The sequence below is a fragment of the Mesoplodon mirus genome, assembly GCF_964341445.2.
Source record: "Mesoplodon mirus genome assembly, chromosome: 2".
Taxonomy (NCBI): domain Eukaryota; kingdom Metazoa; phylum Chordata; class Mammalia; order Artiodactyla; family Ziphiidae; genus Mesoplodon; species Mesoplodon mirus.
In genome coordinates this window covers 145,810,590-145,829,179 of record NC_138977.1, presented here as the reverse complement: position 1 = coordinate 145,829,179, position 18,590 = coordinate 145,810,590, and the positions used below count along the sequence as shown (strand labels likewise).

Here is an 18,590-nt window from a genome sequence, read left to right as displayed (position 1 = left end):
GAGTTTCACCCTAAGTCAGATTCCGAAAATAAGCCACCACTCTAAACTCATCTGCTTATTACTTTGGAAGGCACAGAAACTAAAATACAGCATAAGTTTCACTAAGGGAAAACCTTATGCTGGTGAGAAGGTACTATTTGGTTAGATCAAACAACTTCAGAAAATAGAAAGCACACACATTCAGTGTGTATATGGAATGTGTATATACAGTTAGGGGGAGGTTTGGACTAATGTTTGAAACCTTTTTTCAACCAAGAAACTAAATACAAGGTTTCATTTTCAGGAAACGTTACTGAATAATTTCATTGTTAATATGAAATGGTGATAACAAGAGGGTGGTTACACATTCTGGTTTGGGGTCTGGAGAATGTTGAATTTTGTTCTGTTCCTTGCATGCATGACCCAGGTCAGCTGTCTCGTGGGGAGGGGGCAGGGAGGAGAGGTTTTTGCTAGCATGTAGCTGAAAACTGCCAACTCATTGCCATGAACAAGATGCACTCAAGCTAACCCTGCTGGGGAGCATCCATCCCATATTGATACACAATAAAGTTGTTGCCTAGATTTCTTTCAGGGTAGAACTGTCATCTTCTCCTGATTATGAAAATAACAGAAGATCACTGTAGAAAGATTCAGACAGTATGGGAATGAGTGAGACAGCATGCACGTCTGCTGCAATCCCATGCACATTTATGTTGACATATTTCCTTCAATTTTAGGATTCATGTTCTTAAGTTTTCACATTTCTGAAATCTGTAGGTAACTTAAAATTGACACCTACAGTTACAACAGTGTTTGTCTTACTAATATATCATACTACACAGCTGTTGCAAAGGATGAGGCCGCTCTGTAGGTAGCAACATGAATGAAGTGCCAGACACATTAACTGATAAAAGAACAGGGCCGAACAGTGTGCGTGCTATACTATCATTTATATATTTATTTTTTTAAGGATGGATATTGATATGCTGGTATATGCATATTTATGTCTAGAAGGAATCACAAAGAATGGGTAAAAATTGTCTGTAAGGGTGGGGAGTGGAATAGAGGGGTAGGAATGGACCTTTTTCATTGTATACCCTTTTCATCTTTTGAATGTTTATATTTTACTTATTTAAAAGTAACCGATTCATTAAAAAGCAAAAACCACTACATATTGTTATGGATACATGCATATGAAGTCAATATATAAAATCCACATGTAGGAAGGATTACACATCAAATTCATTAGTGTTTGTGTCTGGAGTGGGAGGGAAGAGAAGAATAGCCTGATTAGAGGAGACATCCTATGTAGCTATGAAGTTTTAGTTCTCAGAAAATGATCTTAAGCAAATATGACAAAATATTAATATTTGTTAATGATGGTGGTATGTACGTGGGTGTTATACTATTCACTAGTACTTTTAATTTTGTTCAAAGGATCAAGATTAAAAAAAAAATCTCTCATGGATACTACTACACAGCCATCAGAACTGCCAAAATTAAAAAGACAATACCAAAGGTTGGAGAGAATGTAGAGCAACTGGAACTCAGATACCATGTTGACAGGACTGTAAAATCATATAACCACTTTGGAAAATGATCTGGCAGTTTCTTATAAAACTAAATAAACATGTACCCCATTAGTCAGCAATCTACTCACAGGTATTAATCCAGGAGAAATGAATACATATCCACAGAAAGACTTGTACTAGAATATTTATAGAAGCTGCTTTATTCACAAAAGCCAAAAAGCAGAAATAGCCCGGCAGTTCATCAGTAAAAGAGTAGATAAGCAAACTGGTATATCCACACAATGAAATACTGTTCAGCAATAAAAAAGGAACAAACCACTGAAACTGGCAACAACGTGATGGCTCCTTAAAATATGATGCTGGGTGAGAGAAACTTACACAAAAGAATGTGTACTCTGTAAGTCTATTTATATGAAGACCTAGAACAGGCAAAACAAATCTATGGTGGGAAAAAAAAAATCAGAACAATGGTTGTCAGAGAAGGGAGGTTATGAGAAGGGCTGGGAGGCTGACTGAGGAGGGGCATGAGATAACTTTCTAGGGTGACAGTAATGTGCCATATCTTGACAGGGGTTTGGATTACACAGGTGTACGCATTTGTCAAAATTCAGTAAAATGTTTAAGATATGTGCATTTTACTGTAAATGAATTTTGTCGCAAAAGGAAAAATAATATATAACCAAATATAAAACCCTGGCTAATGATATGCATGCTGCAGTATTTAGGGGGAAGTATACTTATAACTGCAATTCATTTTGAAATGCATAAAAAAGATGGATTGATGGACAGATGGGTCAGTGTGTGATAAAACAAGTGTAGTTAAATGTTAATGGTAGAATCTAGGTGGCAGGCATATAGGTGTTCACTGTAAAATTCTTTTAAATTTTCTGTATGTTCAAACATTTTCATAATAAAATGTTGAAAAACATCTGGTTAAAATAGCTAGTTAGTATTCAAAACACATATATCTTATTTAGCATGGATCTCTTTGTCATTATATATTGGTCCAGTTTATTAAGTATAGAGATTTTAAAGAGAAGTTTATGAACATTACATTAAATTTCTGGGACCATCATAGAAGACACCATGCCTAAAATAAGTAAATACTGAATGTACTTCTTGATTTACAACTACGAGACCACACTGCATTTAAGACTGGATTTTAGGAATAGCCCAGTCTGTCCTCTATGCCCAGCTCTAACCCAGTTCACTATACTCTCAAAAAGAAGAGATGGTGGCATTCTGATACACTTATAAAACGAGTAAGTGGACATCTCAAAGGGGATGAACGCCACTGCCATGTGGACACTGTCTCTCTACTCTTTCTCCCCTCCCTGAGGGGACATAAAGCAAGCCCCCTCCCCATCCCAGGCCACTTTACCCCCCATCCCGGCTGGCGTGAGTGGCCCAAGAAAGGGTACAAATCTATTCTCTCTTAGAGATGCTCTACCTCTTGCTCAGGTGCTTCTAGGTGTGTGTTAGATCACCGACCTCAAAGGATCACTAAAGCCAAGCTGAGGTTTAAATTGGGAAGAGAATCTGAGGCTTCGGCCTTTTAGTGAGCGAAAGGAATCAAGAATTCAGTTCAGCCTAGCTTACTGGACCACTGTAAGGAAATTCCAGCCAGAAGTAAGGCTTTTCTTCACCTCCCATCTGACCAGCTCTGCTATAGTACCTTGTGTCTGTCTCCGTGTGCATGTGGGTATCCACCACTCAGGGGTATCAAAAGGAGGAATGGCAGCTGCATAGAGTAGATGTCCTGATCATAATATCCACTAACGGCATCCTAATATCAGAAATCATAAATGTACACCACTTCTTGTCTTTTTTCCCCATTAACTATAAACTGGGTACATCTTCCCCAGTTGAAAGATACAGATTTATCTACCTCATGCTTTCTAATCATGCTGACTTTAAATAGGAGTTTATGAGCATCTTGGTCCAGTGATCATTAAAGCAGATGTAGTAGTAACACCAAGGACCTTAGGCTCTATTATCTTCCTTTACCTGAGCACCTAGATATTGGGGCCCTGAACTAGGGCATAAGGGCCTCACATAAGGTTTGGTTATTTGTCACTGTGTGATAGTCCATATTTCCCATATATGTGCATTGTTACACTAAGCCAAAAAGTGACCTAGCCCATCAGTGTTTGGAATACAGGATGCCAAAAACATGGTTTGTCAGATTTTTGTTTTCTTATTGAATTGAATGACTACATGTTTTTCACTCCAGCTTTCTGTTTACAATACAGAATAATGCATAGGGAAATAATGATGAAAGAAGAATTCTGGAATTGATAAATTACTGAATTTTTTTTTTATCACTTACCTCGTTTGAGGGAATCGTGGCAAAGGGTTTGATGATGGCAGCTAATGGAATCTGAGCTTGCTTGGCCATATCTGACGTGCATGGGAAACAGTATGTTGTGCAACGGATGAATCGAGGACTCGCATTGCCTGAAATATTCAAGGATGCATACTTAAAATCTGCTTAGAAAAAAAATCTGCCCTATAATATTTAAATATTTATAAAGGTTCCTCTAGGACTTCCCTGGTGGCGCAGTGGTTAAGAATGCCAATGCAGGGGACACAGGTCCGAGCCCTGGTTTGGGAAGATCCCACGTGCCGCGAAGTGACTATACCTGTGTGCCACAACTACTGAGCCTGCGCTCTATAGCCTGTGAGCCACAACTACTGAGCCCATGTGCCACAACTACTGAAGCCCACGTGCCTAGAGCCTCTGCTCCATGACAAAAGAAGCCACCACAATGAGAAATGCACAGCGCAATGAAGAGTAGCCCCCGCTCGCCTCAACTAGAGAAAGCCTGTGTGCAGCAATGAAGACCCAAAGCAGCCATAAATAAATAAATAAATAAATAAATAAAATTTATTAAAAAAAATAAAGTTACTTCTGGACAATGCATTGTCTTCTTTGTAAAACTTCTTCATGATTTCTACAAAAAAGGTAGTATTGTCTAACTTTACAATCCACAGTCTAAGCACACTGTAGTTTCTTGTAAAATAAAACACTCTGCATTCTACTGTAAAAATATAAAAGAGATTGTAAACTTATTATTATTTTCCAGAAGCCGGGTATTAATATAGCCGCTCAGAGACTTGAGAGGTGTTTAGATTCAATGGGAGAAATAAAGCAAAGGTACAAAACATAAGAATAAAATTTCTTCTTCATCCTCTTCTATCAATACACCTGCTATGGGAAAGGTAAGTATTTGTATGCCATTTCACATCAGCAAGTTATACTTTGTCAAATATGATTCCATTTGACTATGAGTTTTTTTTTCTAAACTTGAAATTCAATTTAGAAATGAAAATTCTAAATAATAGAAATATTATTTTTTTAAACACCCTAATCTATTTTAAAAACACATTAGGTTTCCTGACCAAATATTTTTTTCAAGGCATACATGAGAATTAAAACTCTATCCATGACATGGAGAATATTTCTAAATCACCAGAATAACTTATCTAAAATAAATTTTGAATTAAATTATAATATATTTTGGCAAAAGAACATCAGTTATTTACTGAGTGTCTACTAAGCTTTAGACTAGGTGCTTCCTTGCAGAGCTTATGTTCTTGCAGAGGACATAGACAATAAGTATTAAACTCAATAAATGAGTAAATTATATAGAACCTTAGAAGACGATAAATGCTATGAAAAAAGCATTTCTGGTTAAGGGGTGCCATAGTGGAAGGCAGATTGCAATTTTAAATAGTTACAGAGTTGGTCTTCATCACAAGGCAACATTTGAGCAAAGACTCCAAGGTGGTAAGGGATTTATCTGGCAGGTATCTGGGGCAAGGGCGTGCCTGGCCTGGTAGAGGAATGTCAGGAGCCTGACAGTGGGGTAAGTGGGGCACAGCAGCTGCTGAGGAGTTCAGAGAAGTCACATAAGCCAGATTAGCTAGATGCTTGATACCATTTTTAAATCCTCTGGCTTGTACTCCGAATGAAATGCGGAGACACTGCCAAGCTTTGAGCAGAAAAGTGTTGTGATCGGACTTAGGTTGACTCTACCTGTGGTTTTCAGGATGGACTGTAATAGGGAGGAGAACCAGGAAGACCAGTTTGGAGGCTGTGCAGTAACAAGGTGAGAAACAGGGTGGCGGCAGGAACCAGCCTGATAGCAGCAGATTCTGGACATATTTTGAAGGTACAGTGGCTTACCTGTTGATGGGCATGATGTATGAGGTGTGAAGATGGGGGGTATGACAGAAGGACAGGTTTAGGGATGACTCCAAAATTTTTGGCCTGAGGAATCAGAAGCATGAAGTTGCCACCAACAGAAAAGAGAAAGGCTGCAGGAAGGGAACGGGTTTTTTGTTTTATTTTTTTTAAACAGATGTGTGGGTGGAGATCAGGAATCTGGGTTTGGACATGTCCGTTTGGGAAATCTATTAAGCAATCAAACAGTGATGTTGAGTAAACAATTAGATACATGAGTCTTGGTGTTGGGCTGAAAGCTGAGCTGGAGATACACATTTGGGAGTTCTTAGCATATAGATGGTATTTGAAACCACAAAACTAGATTAAAACCACCCAGGGAATCACGGTGGCCAGAGAAGAGAAGACGACCGAGGACTGAGCCCTTGGTCCTCTTAACATAAAGAAGCCAGAGGAAAAGGAGAAATCAGCTAAAGACTGAGAAGGGAAAAAACAAGGGAGTCTGGGTGTCTTGGAGGTGAAGTGAAGAAAGTACATCAAGGAAAAGGCAGGAGCATCTGTGCCAGGTGGTGCCCCCAGACCAACATGACCGTTGGATTTATCAACGTGGAGGGTGGTGGAGACCCGGAAGAGAGAATTTTGGTGGAATGGGGGAGTGAGGAGTGGGGGTGCGGTAGTGGGGCTGCCTAGAGTGAGTTTAGGAGAGAAAGGCAGGCGAGGAATTGGCAATAGTCCTTTCAAGTTTTATTGTGGAGGGGAGCAAAGAAAAGAGGGGTAGCTGGTAAAAGAAGTGGATCAAGAGAACATTTTAATTTTTTTAAGATAGGAGGTTTTTTAAAAGATGGGAATACTTGTGTAAAAGGGGAAATATTGATGACATAAGAATAAAGAAGGGAAACTTATGGTAGCAATACACTTCAGTAGTGCACAGCAGGAGAGGCTGGCTTACAACTAGAGCACATTTATGGCCAAATCAGGAAGGCAGAGCCTGAGGACACATTACAACAGGGGGTTGATGTGATGGTGAGAATTCTCTTCTGATTGTGCCCTTTTCTCAGAAAGGAGGAAGTAAGAGCAGCTGAAAGAAAGGATGGGAGGTTACCGGTTTCAGAAGGGATTGTGAAACAGTTACTAAGGAGAGTGGAAAAGTGAAAGGACCTGGGAAGGACAACGTGCTGGGAAGTTCATGGTTCTGAGTTTAAACAGACCCTGCAGTGTGGTTGTGAGCCTTTCTCTGGCCATGTTTCACTGCACAGGTGGGTCCAGAATGAGGGGAAGGCTGGACCTAAGAAAGCTGAGTTTCTTTTCATCTTCAATCTACTACTGCCACATTTTACATTTTGGGGGGACCAGCTAGAAATATGGATATTTACATAAAATATTCTGATTTTTATATAATGGCAACTAATTCAAATAGAAACAAATTATTCTGTATGATTAATTAACATGACTGTAGGCTGAATCCAGTTCGGGGGCTCTGCTGCAGAGGAAAGGGAGAAACGTGGTACTAACAAAAAGGATAATAATAATAACGATAATTGCCAATGGGTTAGGCATTATTCTAAGGCTGTTATGTGTAAATTCACTTTCACCTCACAGTCACCTATGAGATTGATACTCTGTGACCCGATTTTACAGAGGAGAAAACTGAGACACTGCGAGGTTAAGGGACTTACCTTAATCAAAGGGTTAGTAAATGGCAAAAGTGGTATTAGAACCTATCACAATTCTCTACAACATCCCAGATAAGCTGGGTCCAGGTCTTGAATCCTGGATGAGGAGTTAAGACCAATCTTGTTTGCCCAGGGGCAATGAGGGGACATTTTTTAGCAATATGATCAAATAAATACCTGAAGAAAATTAATCTATTCAGAATGTACTGGATAGCTTCTGGGAGCAGGAAAAAAGATCAGAGACAGGTAGATGGGTCCACTGCTGTAAGAATCCAGGTGAATACTAACACAGAGTAAAACAAGAGTTTTGGCAACCGGAATAGAAGGTTGGCCAAAAAGTTCGTTCGGGTTTTTCTAAAAGATGTTACAGAAAAACCCGAAGGAACTTTTTGGCCAACCCAATATTAGGTAGTAAATGTAAATATGCTTGAACCCCTATTATTGCATATTTCATATAACTTAGATAAAATCTTCCTCATTATCATCATCACACAAAATTACACATAGTGGGAAATAAGAATTTTTGAATGTTTTAAAGTATATTTTTTCATTGTACTCAATTTTCACTACTCAACATTTCCAATAATATATTGAAATTGAGTATTTGTTATCTTTAAAACACTTATCTTTTACAGTGAAATATGCATATGAATGAGCTCGTGAAGGTGACTAAACAAACTTGTTACAACAAGATAATGCACACAAAGAATAAAATTTTTAAAAAGCAATGAAGAATTTGTTTTTTAAGCCAGTATACAGAAGTGGGGCATGAAAGGTAAGGTTACAGTAGATAATTTAGCAACCTTGGTAATTAAGAGCCAAAATTCCTAATATGCTTAATAAAGAAACTTATGGGATAATCTGACTAAAAACATTCAATAAGTTATTCATTCAACAAATATTTATGAAGCCAATCCCCATGCTAGAAGCTTAGAGATAGGACAGAATGAAGCTTCTGGCTTCAAGGTCTGGTAGAAGAGAATAATAATAAAACAGATAATTACAACATGGCTGGTAAGTATCACAGAAGAGCAAATCGATTATGAAGTGGCCCAAGGGAGGCAATGAGTCTGCCACGTGGATCAGAGGTGACTACACAAAGGATGCAGTGCTTGAACAGGGTCTTGTAGGATGGGCAGAAGCACAGAAGCAAAGGACAAGTTGAGTCTTAAATTAGATCCTGCAGCCAAAGGCAAAGGAGTAATATTCTTGAAGTAGGTGTTTCTCTTCACTGGCTTTGCCACTAATCAGCTGTGTGGCCCTGGGCGAATCACTTAACCTCTCTGGGCCTTAGTGCCCTCACGTCTGTAAAGTGAGAGAGCACACTAAACAAAGTCCAAGGTTCCTTCTGTTTCTATACTTTATTTATATCTGTGAATTTCTGTGTGTGTCTGAGATCCTTGGGCTACATCCTAAAAAGTCTACTAATGCCCAGAAATAAACCCACGCACCTATGGTCAATTAATCTACGACAAAGGAGGCAAGAATATACACTGGAGAAAAAACAGTCTCTTCAATAAGCGGTGCTGGGAAACCTGGACAGCTACATGTAAAAGAATGAAATTAGAACATTCTCTAACACCATACACAAAAATAAACTCAAAATGGGTTAAAGACCTAAATGTAAGACCGAATACTATAAATCTCCTAGAGGAAAACATAGGCAGAACCCTCTTTGACATAAATTGCAGCAATATCTTTTTCAATCCGTCTCCTAGAGTAATGGAAATAAAAACAAAAATAAACAAATGGGAGCCAATTGAACTTAAAAGCTTTTGCACAGCAAAGGAAACCATCAACAAGAAGAAAAGACAATCTATAGAATGGGAGAAAATATATTTGCAAATGATGTGACCAACAAGGGATTAATCTCCAAAATATACAAACAGCTCATGCAGTTCAATATCAAAAACAAGCAAACAAACAACCCAATCAAAAAAATGGGCAGAAGATCTCAATGGAGATTTCTCCAAAGACCTACAGATAGCCAAACGGTACATGAAAAGATGCTTAACATCCCTAGTTATTAGAGAAATGCAAATCAAAACTACAATGAGGTATCATCTCACATCAGTCAGAATGGCCATCATCAAAAAGTCTACAAATAATAAATGCTGGAGAGGGTGTGGAGAGAAGGGAAACCCTCCTACACTGTTGGTGGGAATGTAAATTGGTGCAGTCACTATGGAGAACAGTATGCAGGTTCCTCAAAAAACTAAAAATAGAGCTACCATATGATCCTGCAATTCCACTCCTGGGGGTATATCCGGAGAAAACCATAATTTGAAAAGATACGTGCACCCCAGTGTTCACTGCAGCACTATTTACAATAGCCAAGACATGGAAGCAACCTAAATGTCCATCGACAGATGAATGGGTAAAGATATGCTGTATTTATACAATGGAATATTACTCAGCCATAAAAAAGAATGAAATAATGCCATTTGCAGCAACATGGATGGACCTAGAGATTATCATACTAAGTGAAGTAAACCAGACAAAGACAAATATCATGTGATATATGATATCACTTACATGTGGAATCTAAAAAAAAAAAAAAAAAAGACAGAAATGAACTTATTTCCAAAACAGAAAGAGACTTACACAGACATAGAAAAGAAGCTTATGGTTACCAAAGGGGAAAGGAGGGTGGGGGAGGGATAAATTAGGAGGTTGGGACTAACATATACACACTACTATGTATAAAATAGATAATCAGCAAGGACCTACTGCATAGCACAGGGAACTCCACTCAATATTTTGTAATAACCTATAAAGGAAAAGAATCTGAAGAAGAATCTATATAAAACTGAATCATTCTGCTGTACAGTTGAAACTAACATGATATTGTAAATCAACTATACTTCAATTTAAAAAAAGCCTACTAATAAGTATTAGCAAATAACCCAGGCTAGAGGAAGGGGCTTTACAGCAAATGGGATGTGACTGGGCCAACTTCAGGGCTCCCTCCACGCCAGGCAGCTCTTTCTTTTTGCCAAGGGTGGGGCTGCAGGCTACGGAGAGATGATAATGATCTGGACCCTGCCATCCTAGTCTTTCCTTCTCTTTCTGCTTCTTCCTCATACTCTTTCCCTACATGTACCATATGACCCAGCAGTTCCACTCCTAGGTATACACCCAAGAGAACTGAAAGCAGGAACTCAAAGAGATACCTGTATACCAATGTTCATAGCTATGGCTATTCACTGTAGTCAAAAGATGGAAACAACCTAAATGTCCTTCAAAAGATAAATGGAGGGCTTCCCTGGTGGCACAGTGGTTGGGAGTCCGCCTGCCGATGCAGGGGACATGGGTTCGTGTCCCAGTCCGGGAAGATCCCACATGCCGCGGAGCGGCTGGGCCTGTGAACCATGGCCGCTGAGCCTGCACGTCCAGAGCCTGTGCTCCGCAACGGGAGAGGCCACAACAGTGAGAGGCCCGTGTACCGCAAAAAGAAAAAAAGAAAAAAAAAAGATAAATGGATAAACAAAATGCAGCATATACATAAAAGTGAATATCATTCAACCCTAAAAAGGAATGAAATTCTGATACATGCTACAACATGGACGAACTTCGAAAATATTATGCTAAGTGAAATAAGCCAGACACAGAAGGACAAATATTGTATGAATCCACTTATGTGAGGCACCTAGGCCAGGCCAATTCATAGAGACAGAAAGTAGAATACGAGATACCAGGGGCTGGCGGAGTGGAGGAGTGGGCAGTGATTGTTTATTGGGTACTGAGTGTCAATGCAGGTTGATGAAAACGTTCTGGAAATGGATAATCACGATGGTGCACAACACTGAATGTAATTAATGTCACTGAATTGTACACTTACAAATTACTAACACAGCAGGCTTCCCTGGTGGCGCAGTGGTTGAGAATCTGCCTGCCAATGCAGGGGACACGGGTTCGAGCCCTGGCCTGGGAAGATCCCATATGCAGCGGAGCAACTAAGCCTGTGCGCCACAATTACTGAGCCTGTGCGTCTGGAGCCTGTGCTCTGCAATAAGAGAGGCCACGATAGTGAGAGGCCCGCGCACCGCAATGAAGAGTGGCCCCCGCTTGCCGCAACTAGAGAAAGCCCTCGCACAGAAACGAAGACCCAACACAGCCATAAATAAATTAATTAGTTTAAAAAAGTATTAACACAGCAAATTTTATTTTGTGTATTTAACCACAATAATAAAATCACCTCTACGTTCAAAAATAAAACAAAAAACAAAAAACTCTGCACACGGTGCTCCTTAACACGTACACTCTCTCCCACTGCCAAACCTTAGCACATCCACTCCGCGGCCGGGCAACCTTTTCCTCTCCCGACGTCTCCACCTTTGTTCTGGTTTACACCTGCTCACTTGAGACTCAGCTTAGTTGTCCCCACTCTAGCAGGACAGGCTGGGTTAGTTGCCTGACATTTAAGTTCCCACAGTAATATTCCTTTTATCCTGCTATTATAACAGTTTAATTAATACTAAGTTATCTCTTTTTCCCTGCCAGATTGTACACCCATTTAAGGATAGAACTGTGGCTTTTATTTCTGAATAGAGGCAGTAGGTGAGTGGTTAAGAGCATGGGCTCTAGCATCAGAATGCTGGGGTTCAAATTCTAGTTTTGCTTCCCATTAGCTGCGTATCTTGCATAAGCTACCTAAGCATTCTGCGCCTCCGTTTCACATTCTGTAAAATGAGAATGATATTTATGCTTATCTCATTAAGTTATAGGGGGGATTAAGTGAATTAACCCACACAAAGTATTTAGAAGACCATCTTAATGCATAGCAAGCACTTAATAAATATTAACTACATTGGTAACAGGTGCTGAATAAATATTTGCTGAATAAGTGAATGAATGAATGAACAAGTACGATCCTGCTCCTAAGTAGCTCATAGTCTCGTGAGAAAGACAGACCCAAAGCACAGTAAAATTTAATGGAATAAGAGCTATGAAAGAAGTGAATACAAAGCACTGTGGGGGAAGAAACTGTAGGAGATTTCGAAGAAAAAATTAAATTGAGTTTAGAAGAACTAAGAATTTCCCAACTAGAAAGGTGAGACTTATATATACCAAATACAGTTATTTGGGAGCCCCATCGGGAAACTGGTGGCTTGACAACTTTGAGATGAGACAACCAAATACACTTATATATACCAAATACAGTTGTTGGGCAACCATTATATTCTAGATACCAGGTGAATTTCTAGGGGTACAACAGTGAACAAAAAACAGTCCCCAGTCTGTTGCAGAGAAAATAGTACAAAGTGAGAATCAGAGACAGGAGGGGAAGGGGATGAGTTTGGTATGGCTGAGGCAGATGCAGAGGAAGAAACAGATGAGAGATGAGGCTGCTAAGGAATATTCTTTAGGTCTGTAAAGTGCCTCAAACTAAAATATTAAATAAATAAATAAATATTAAAAACATGAATGTAACACTTACTATTAGGTTGAAATGAAATTGCCATTTTTGTAGGTCAACAATAATAGAAAAAAAATCAGTAGTTTCATAGAGCCCAACCTATTATATACCAGGTCCTAAGTGCTTAACAAATGTGAATTCATTTGACAAGTTTGGATGGATTCTGTAAGTAGTCAGGAACAAATTATTTTTAGAATAGCAAATGAAGTAATCTGAAGTGTGTTTTAATATTAATACCTATAACAGTAACATCACCTGTGATTTACATCACCCCTTCTACACGTCAAGCCCCTATATACATATAAACATACATACGTGTGCACACATGCATACATGAGTCATCTCTAACCCGTACATTGCCCCTGCAGGGCAGGTCTTAGTCCTAATATCTTACAGAGGGCGACACTAAGGTTCAGAGAGGTGGGATAAGCAGAGCTCAGGACACTAAGGAAGAGACCCTGGATTTGCGTGCAGGCGTGTGAGGCTCCCAATCGGAGCTCTTTCTGCCTCACCATGCTGCCTGCCCTATGAGGACAGTGCCCAAGGCAGCACAGAGGATGGACTGAAGAGAGGGGAGCCCCATCGGGAAACTGGTGGCTTGACAACTTTGAGATGAGACAACACGATTGTCTGTATACCAATGTTATATTTCCAGGATTGAGTATATGACCCATTAAGAGGGTTTATTCAGAATCTGAGACGCCACATCTCATCAGGCTATATTTTAACTTGCCATAAATAACAGAATAATATATTCCCAGAAAGATCAAACCTGCACAAGGCTTGACAGATATATAAACTGATAGCAGACATGGGACAGAGTCAGTAGAGACAGAGCTCAGCCTCTCCTCATCCCAGTTTAAAAGTAGGAAACCAGAACCCCAAATGTTAAAGGACTTGCTGAAAAAAATGTCATTGGGACTAGAACCAGTTCTGCTGACTCAAGTATTCAATCCCCCACTGCTCTGCTCATGTCATCCTGCCAGGTTTCCACTGTAGTAAATAAATTAAACCAAAGTAGGGCATGAACAATTTTAAACGCATAAATTAACATTTAAAATTTTCTTAAATTGATACATTGCACTGTATCTCACCAGAAACTCTCTAGATTTTTACAAGCAGAGAATACAGTAGAACTCAGACGACAGTACCTTCTCTTTACTTGATTAATGGCAAATTAGTTCCTGTTAACCAGCTATAAAGGGGTTGCCCATCAGAGACAGCATTATTGAAGGGTATCAATGTATTTGCTTAAAAAATGTGAGAAATACTAAGACCTCAGTCAAAACTGTAACTGAAAAGAAGTACCTTGGTCTTGTATCACACAATCTGTAGTGACCAGGGGAGGGATCTGGCCTCTGGTGTTGGTGGTATAAACCTGTCCCCCTCTGGTGGCTCTGTCATTCTCGATCACCTGGATCTGATAAATAAGAGATCAAGAGCAAGTTAACGTAGGTTAAGACTTCCCAACCTTCCCCTCACACGATTCACACACACACACACAAAGGCATTTTCTAAATCCTTTCAGCTCATTTCAGATCAAACTCTCGTTGAGAACCCACCATGTCTTCAGTCCCACTTTTGCTTACTTTCACAACTTTATGCCAGTAGCTTCCAAATTCTATTCTGTAATGCTCTTGAGCTCTGACCTGATCTTTTGGAGAACTCTATTTTTATTCAATTTGCTTCTTGGGCCCATAGATAAGAGTTTTTTGGGAAAAGATTCTCATAGGATAAGAAATTGAAAATACCTTTTTTTTTAAAAAGAAAATACTTTTTGAAGTTAAAGAAAACTCTAAAAGGCTAAAAATAAATTCAGAAGAAATGATTTAAAATATATAAGCTGAAGAAGACTTAACTTTTCTCCTCAAATCCCTCTTGATCTTCAATTTGCCTTTCAAGTTTCCTCCACCACACCCCTGCTCCTTGAGACTTAAGAAACAAACAATATCGTGTTCCCATATGATTTTTGCCTATCATATAGAAATGAGAACAAAAGTCCCTAATTTTTTTTTTGGCTGTGCCACACTGCACATGGGATCTTAGTTCCCCAACCAGGGATTGAACCCGCGCCCCCTGCATTGGAAGCTCAGTCTTAACCACTGGACCTCAAGGGAAGTCCCCTTAAGTTTTGTCCTTTAATTTGGAAACATCTTATATTTCTCTACTGAAACATTTATTGATGAAGACTATAGAGACAAAACATTGTCTTTCTGTTGTAACTGTCTAGGGATTAAAATAATGAGCAAAATCTAGTTGCATGGAGTTAAGAAGGAATTCTAATAATAAAAGGATCTTTCTCTTCCTCTTTATCTTTTCCCTGTCCTCACTTCTTTCTTTATAGGATAAAAGTGACAAGAGATAAGGAGGTAAAAAAAAAAAAGAAAAGTAAAGGAGGCAGTAAAAAGAGGGGAAAAAAGGGGAGAAATGAGATGAGTGCCCAGACTGCAACATGTAGCGTTGGAGGATATGAAGTTTCTGCGGTCCTAAAGAAACTATTAATGTGAGGGGAGATCAAGATGGCAGAGTAGAAGGATGTGGAGCTCACCTCCTCCCACAAACACATCAAAAATACATCTACATGTGGAAGAATTCTCAGAGAATACCAGCTGAAAGCTGGCACAAGATCAAAGCTGCAAGAAGGATCCCCATGTAACCAGGTAGTACAAAAGGGAAAAAACAAAAAACAAAAAGGAAGGAGGAATCAGGATGAGTCCTGTGCCCCTGGGAGGGAGCTGTGAAGGAGGAAAGGTTCTCTCATCCTGGGAACCTCCTTCCCCTGCTGGGAGGTCTGCTGGGACAGAGAGGGAGTTGGAGAGGCCTGGACTTTGCTCGGGAGGAGTGTGTAGGTTCTGGCTTGCTGGTAGGCAGCATAGAGAGGGACCAGCTCTGAGGGCTGCCATGCTGTCCCACTTCCTAGCCCGAAACATGTGCCTCCTGGTGTGCACAGTGGCTGGGTCTTGAAACATAAGCTTCAGTGGACAGGCCCATGGAGGGGACTCAGTTTGGCTGCACAGAGGCAGCCCGAGAGGCCTGGAGTGTGGTCGGGGGCGCCACTGTTGGTGTGCGCAAGATGGAGCACAGGTCCACCACACAAGCCCCATTATCAGCATGCTCAAGTCAGGTCATGCCTCTGGTGGCAGTGGGCTTTGGCAGCAGGCACACGCCAGAGGTGGGGCTGACATCCCAGTCAATTATCAGTGCTCCCACAGTGGGGGAAGGTCCAGGGGGCACACCAGCAGTGGTGGACTTTGTGGGCAAGCACACCAGGTGGTGGGTGGTGTCACAGAATCCTCACAGAATTGCATGTCTGCAGCGGAAAGCCCCTGGGGAGGAATATACAGCGCCTCCTTTCCCAGCAGGAGCACTCCAGTCCCACCTATCTCGCATCACAGCTTAGAACTAGATCTAGGGGCTTCTACTACAACAACTGGGGAGCTGACCCTGCCCATGACAGGGCTGTGACAACCACATAGCAAAGAGGAGGCCCCACCCAACATCCAGTGCAGGCTCTGGTCACCACAACACCGAACACACCCCATATCAAGGGGACAACAGCCAGCACACCCCGAGGAAAGACGTGGCAGACATCCATACTAAAAACAGCCCTTATATCAAAAATACTGGACTCACACAGTCTACACAAGGACACTCGCACATAAAAAAAGCCCTTCAAGACCACAGTAGATAACTGTTTCTCCTAAATTCATAGAGTCAGAGAAATTTAAGTAAAATGAAAAAGCAGAGGAACTACTCCCAATTAAAAGAACTGGAGAAACCCCCTGAAAGAATAAACAATGAAAAAGACAACTCCAGTCTACCAGATCCCAAGTTCAAAAATGAGGTGATAAAAATGCTGAAGGAATTAAGAAAATTTATCTATAGAAATGCAGGTCACTGTAACAAGGAACTAGAAACTATAAAGAGGAACCAATCAAAATTAGACAACTCAATTGCCAAGATAAACACCAAGCTAAAGGCAATGAACAGCAGACCAAATAATGCAGAAGAACAAATAAGTGATCTGGAAGGTAAATAATAGAAATCACCCAATCAGAACAGCAGACAGGAAGACAAATGTAAAAAAAAAAAAAGAAAAAATTAAAGGAACATACAAGATCTACTGGATAATACAAAGCATGCCAACATACATACAATAGGGGTTCCAGAAGGAGAAGAGAAAAGAGGATCAAAAATGTATTTGAAGAATTTATGGCTGAAAACTTCCCAAACCTAAGAAGGAAACAGATATCCTGGTACAGGAAGTGCAGAGGGTCCCAAACAAGATGAACTTAAATGGACCCACAATGAGACATAACATAATTAAAATAGCAAAAGTTAAAGATAAAGAGAGGATTCTAAAGGCAGTAAGAGAAAAACAAAGAGTCAGTACAAGGGAACCCCCATAAGGTTATCAGCTGATTTGTCTGCAGAAATGTTGCAGGCCAGAAGGGAGTAGCATTATACATTCAAAGTCCTGAAAGGGAAAAACCTGCAACCTAGGATGCTCTACACAGGAAGATTATCCTTTAGAACAGAAGGAGAAACTAAGAATTTCTCAGACAAGCAAAAACTAAAAGAAGATAGCAATACTAAACCTAACCTAAAAGAAATATTGAAGGATCTTCTCTAAGCAGAAAATAAGCAAGAATCTATAGGAAAGGGAAAAACACAATAGGAGAGGCAAATATATAAAAAGATTGAAGATCACTTAAATAAGCCAGTAAGAAAATTTTTATAAAAGCGTTATAACTATAATGAACAGCAAAAAATAAATAAACATGAAGATGTAAAATAGGACATCAAAATCACGAAATGTGGGGGAGGGGCATAAAAATGTAGATATTTTAGAATGTATTTGAACTTATATGACTATGAGTCTAAAGAAGGTAGAAATAGTTATGGGTTAACATACTTGAAAACCAGGGTAACCACAAATCAAAAACATATAATAGATTCACAAAAAACAAAAAGAAACTTAAACATAATACAAAAGAAAACCATCAAATCACAAAAGAAAAACAAAAAGAAGAAAGGAACAAAGAACTACACAATAAACTGCAAAACAAGGTTTAAAATAGCAATAAATACATGCTTATCAATAATTACTTTAAATGTCAATGGACTAAATGCTCTGATCGGAGGTGGGTGAAGATGGCGGAAGAGTAAGACGCGGAGATCACCTTCCTCCCCACAGATACATCAGAAATTCATCTACACGTGGAACAACTCCTACAGAACACCTACTGAACGCTGACAGAAGACCTCGGACCCCCAAAAAGGCAAGAAACTCCCCACATACCTGGGTAGGGCAAAAGAAAAAAGAATAAACAGAGACAAAAGGATAGGGACGGGACCTGCACCAGTGGGAGGGAGCCGTGAAGGCGGAAAGGTTTCCACACACTAGGAAGCCCCTTCGCGGGCGGAGACTGTGGGTGGCGGAGGGGGAAAGCTTTGGAGTAGCGGAGGAGAGCGGAGCAACAGGGGTGCGGAGGGCAAAGCAGAGAGATTCCCGCACAGAGGATCGGTGCCCTCAGGCACTCACTAGCCCGAGAGTCTTGTCTGCTTGGCCGCCGGCGCGGGCGGGGGCTGGGAGCTGAGGCTCAGGTATCAGGTTTCAGTCAAGCGCAGGGAGAGGACTGGGGCTGGCGGCAGGAAGAGAGCCTGAAGGGGTTAGTGCACCACGGCTAGCCCGGAGGGAGTCCGGGAAAAAGACTGGAGCTGCCGAAGAGGCAAGGAGAGGAGATTAAGAGCGCTGCTTAAAGGAGCTCCAGAGACGGGCACGAGCCGCGGCTAAAGGT

At 40.4% G+C, this 18,590-nt stretch overlaps 1 protein-coding gene across 2 annotated transcripts in view; it reads right to left on the bottom strand.

Annotated features, from left to right (window-relative positions):
- The window catches only part of SEC24D (SEC24 homolog D, COPII coat complex component), a 119,214-nt gene that overhangs the window by 63,854 nt on the left and 36,770 nt on the right, over positions 1 to 18,590 (bottom strand). For both annotated transcript variants that reach the window (XM_082600376.1, XM_082600377.1), the window contains exons 7-8: positions 14,098 to 14,209; positions 3,841 to 3,968 (exon numbers count right to left, since the gene is read on the bottom strand). In XM_082600376.1, the coding sequence (XP_082456502.1) occupies positions 3,841 to 3,968; positions 14,098 to 14,209 (240 nt within the window). The remainder of the gene's footprint in view (positions 1 to 3,840; positions 3,969 to 14,097; positions 14,210 to 18,590) is intronic.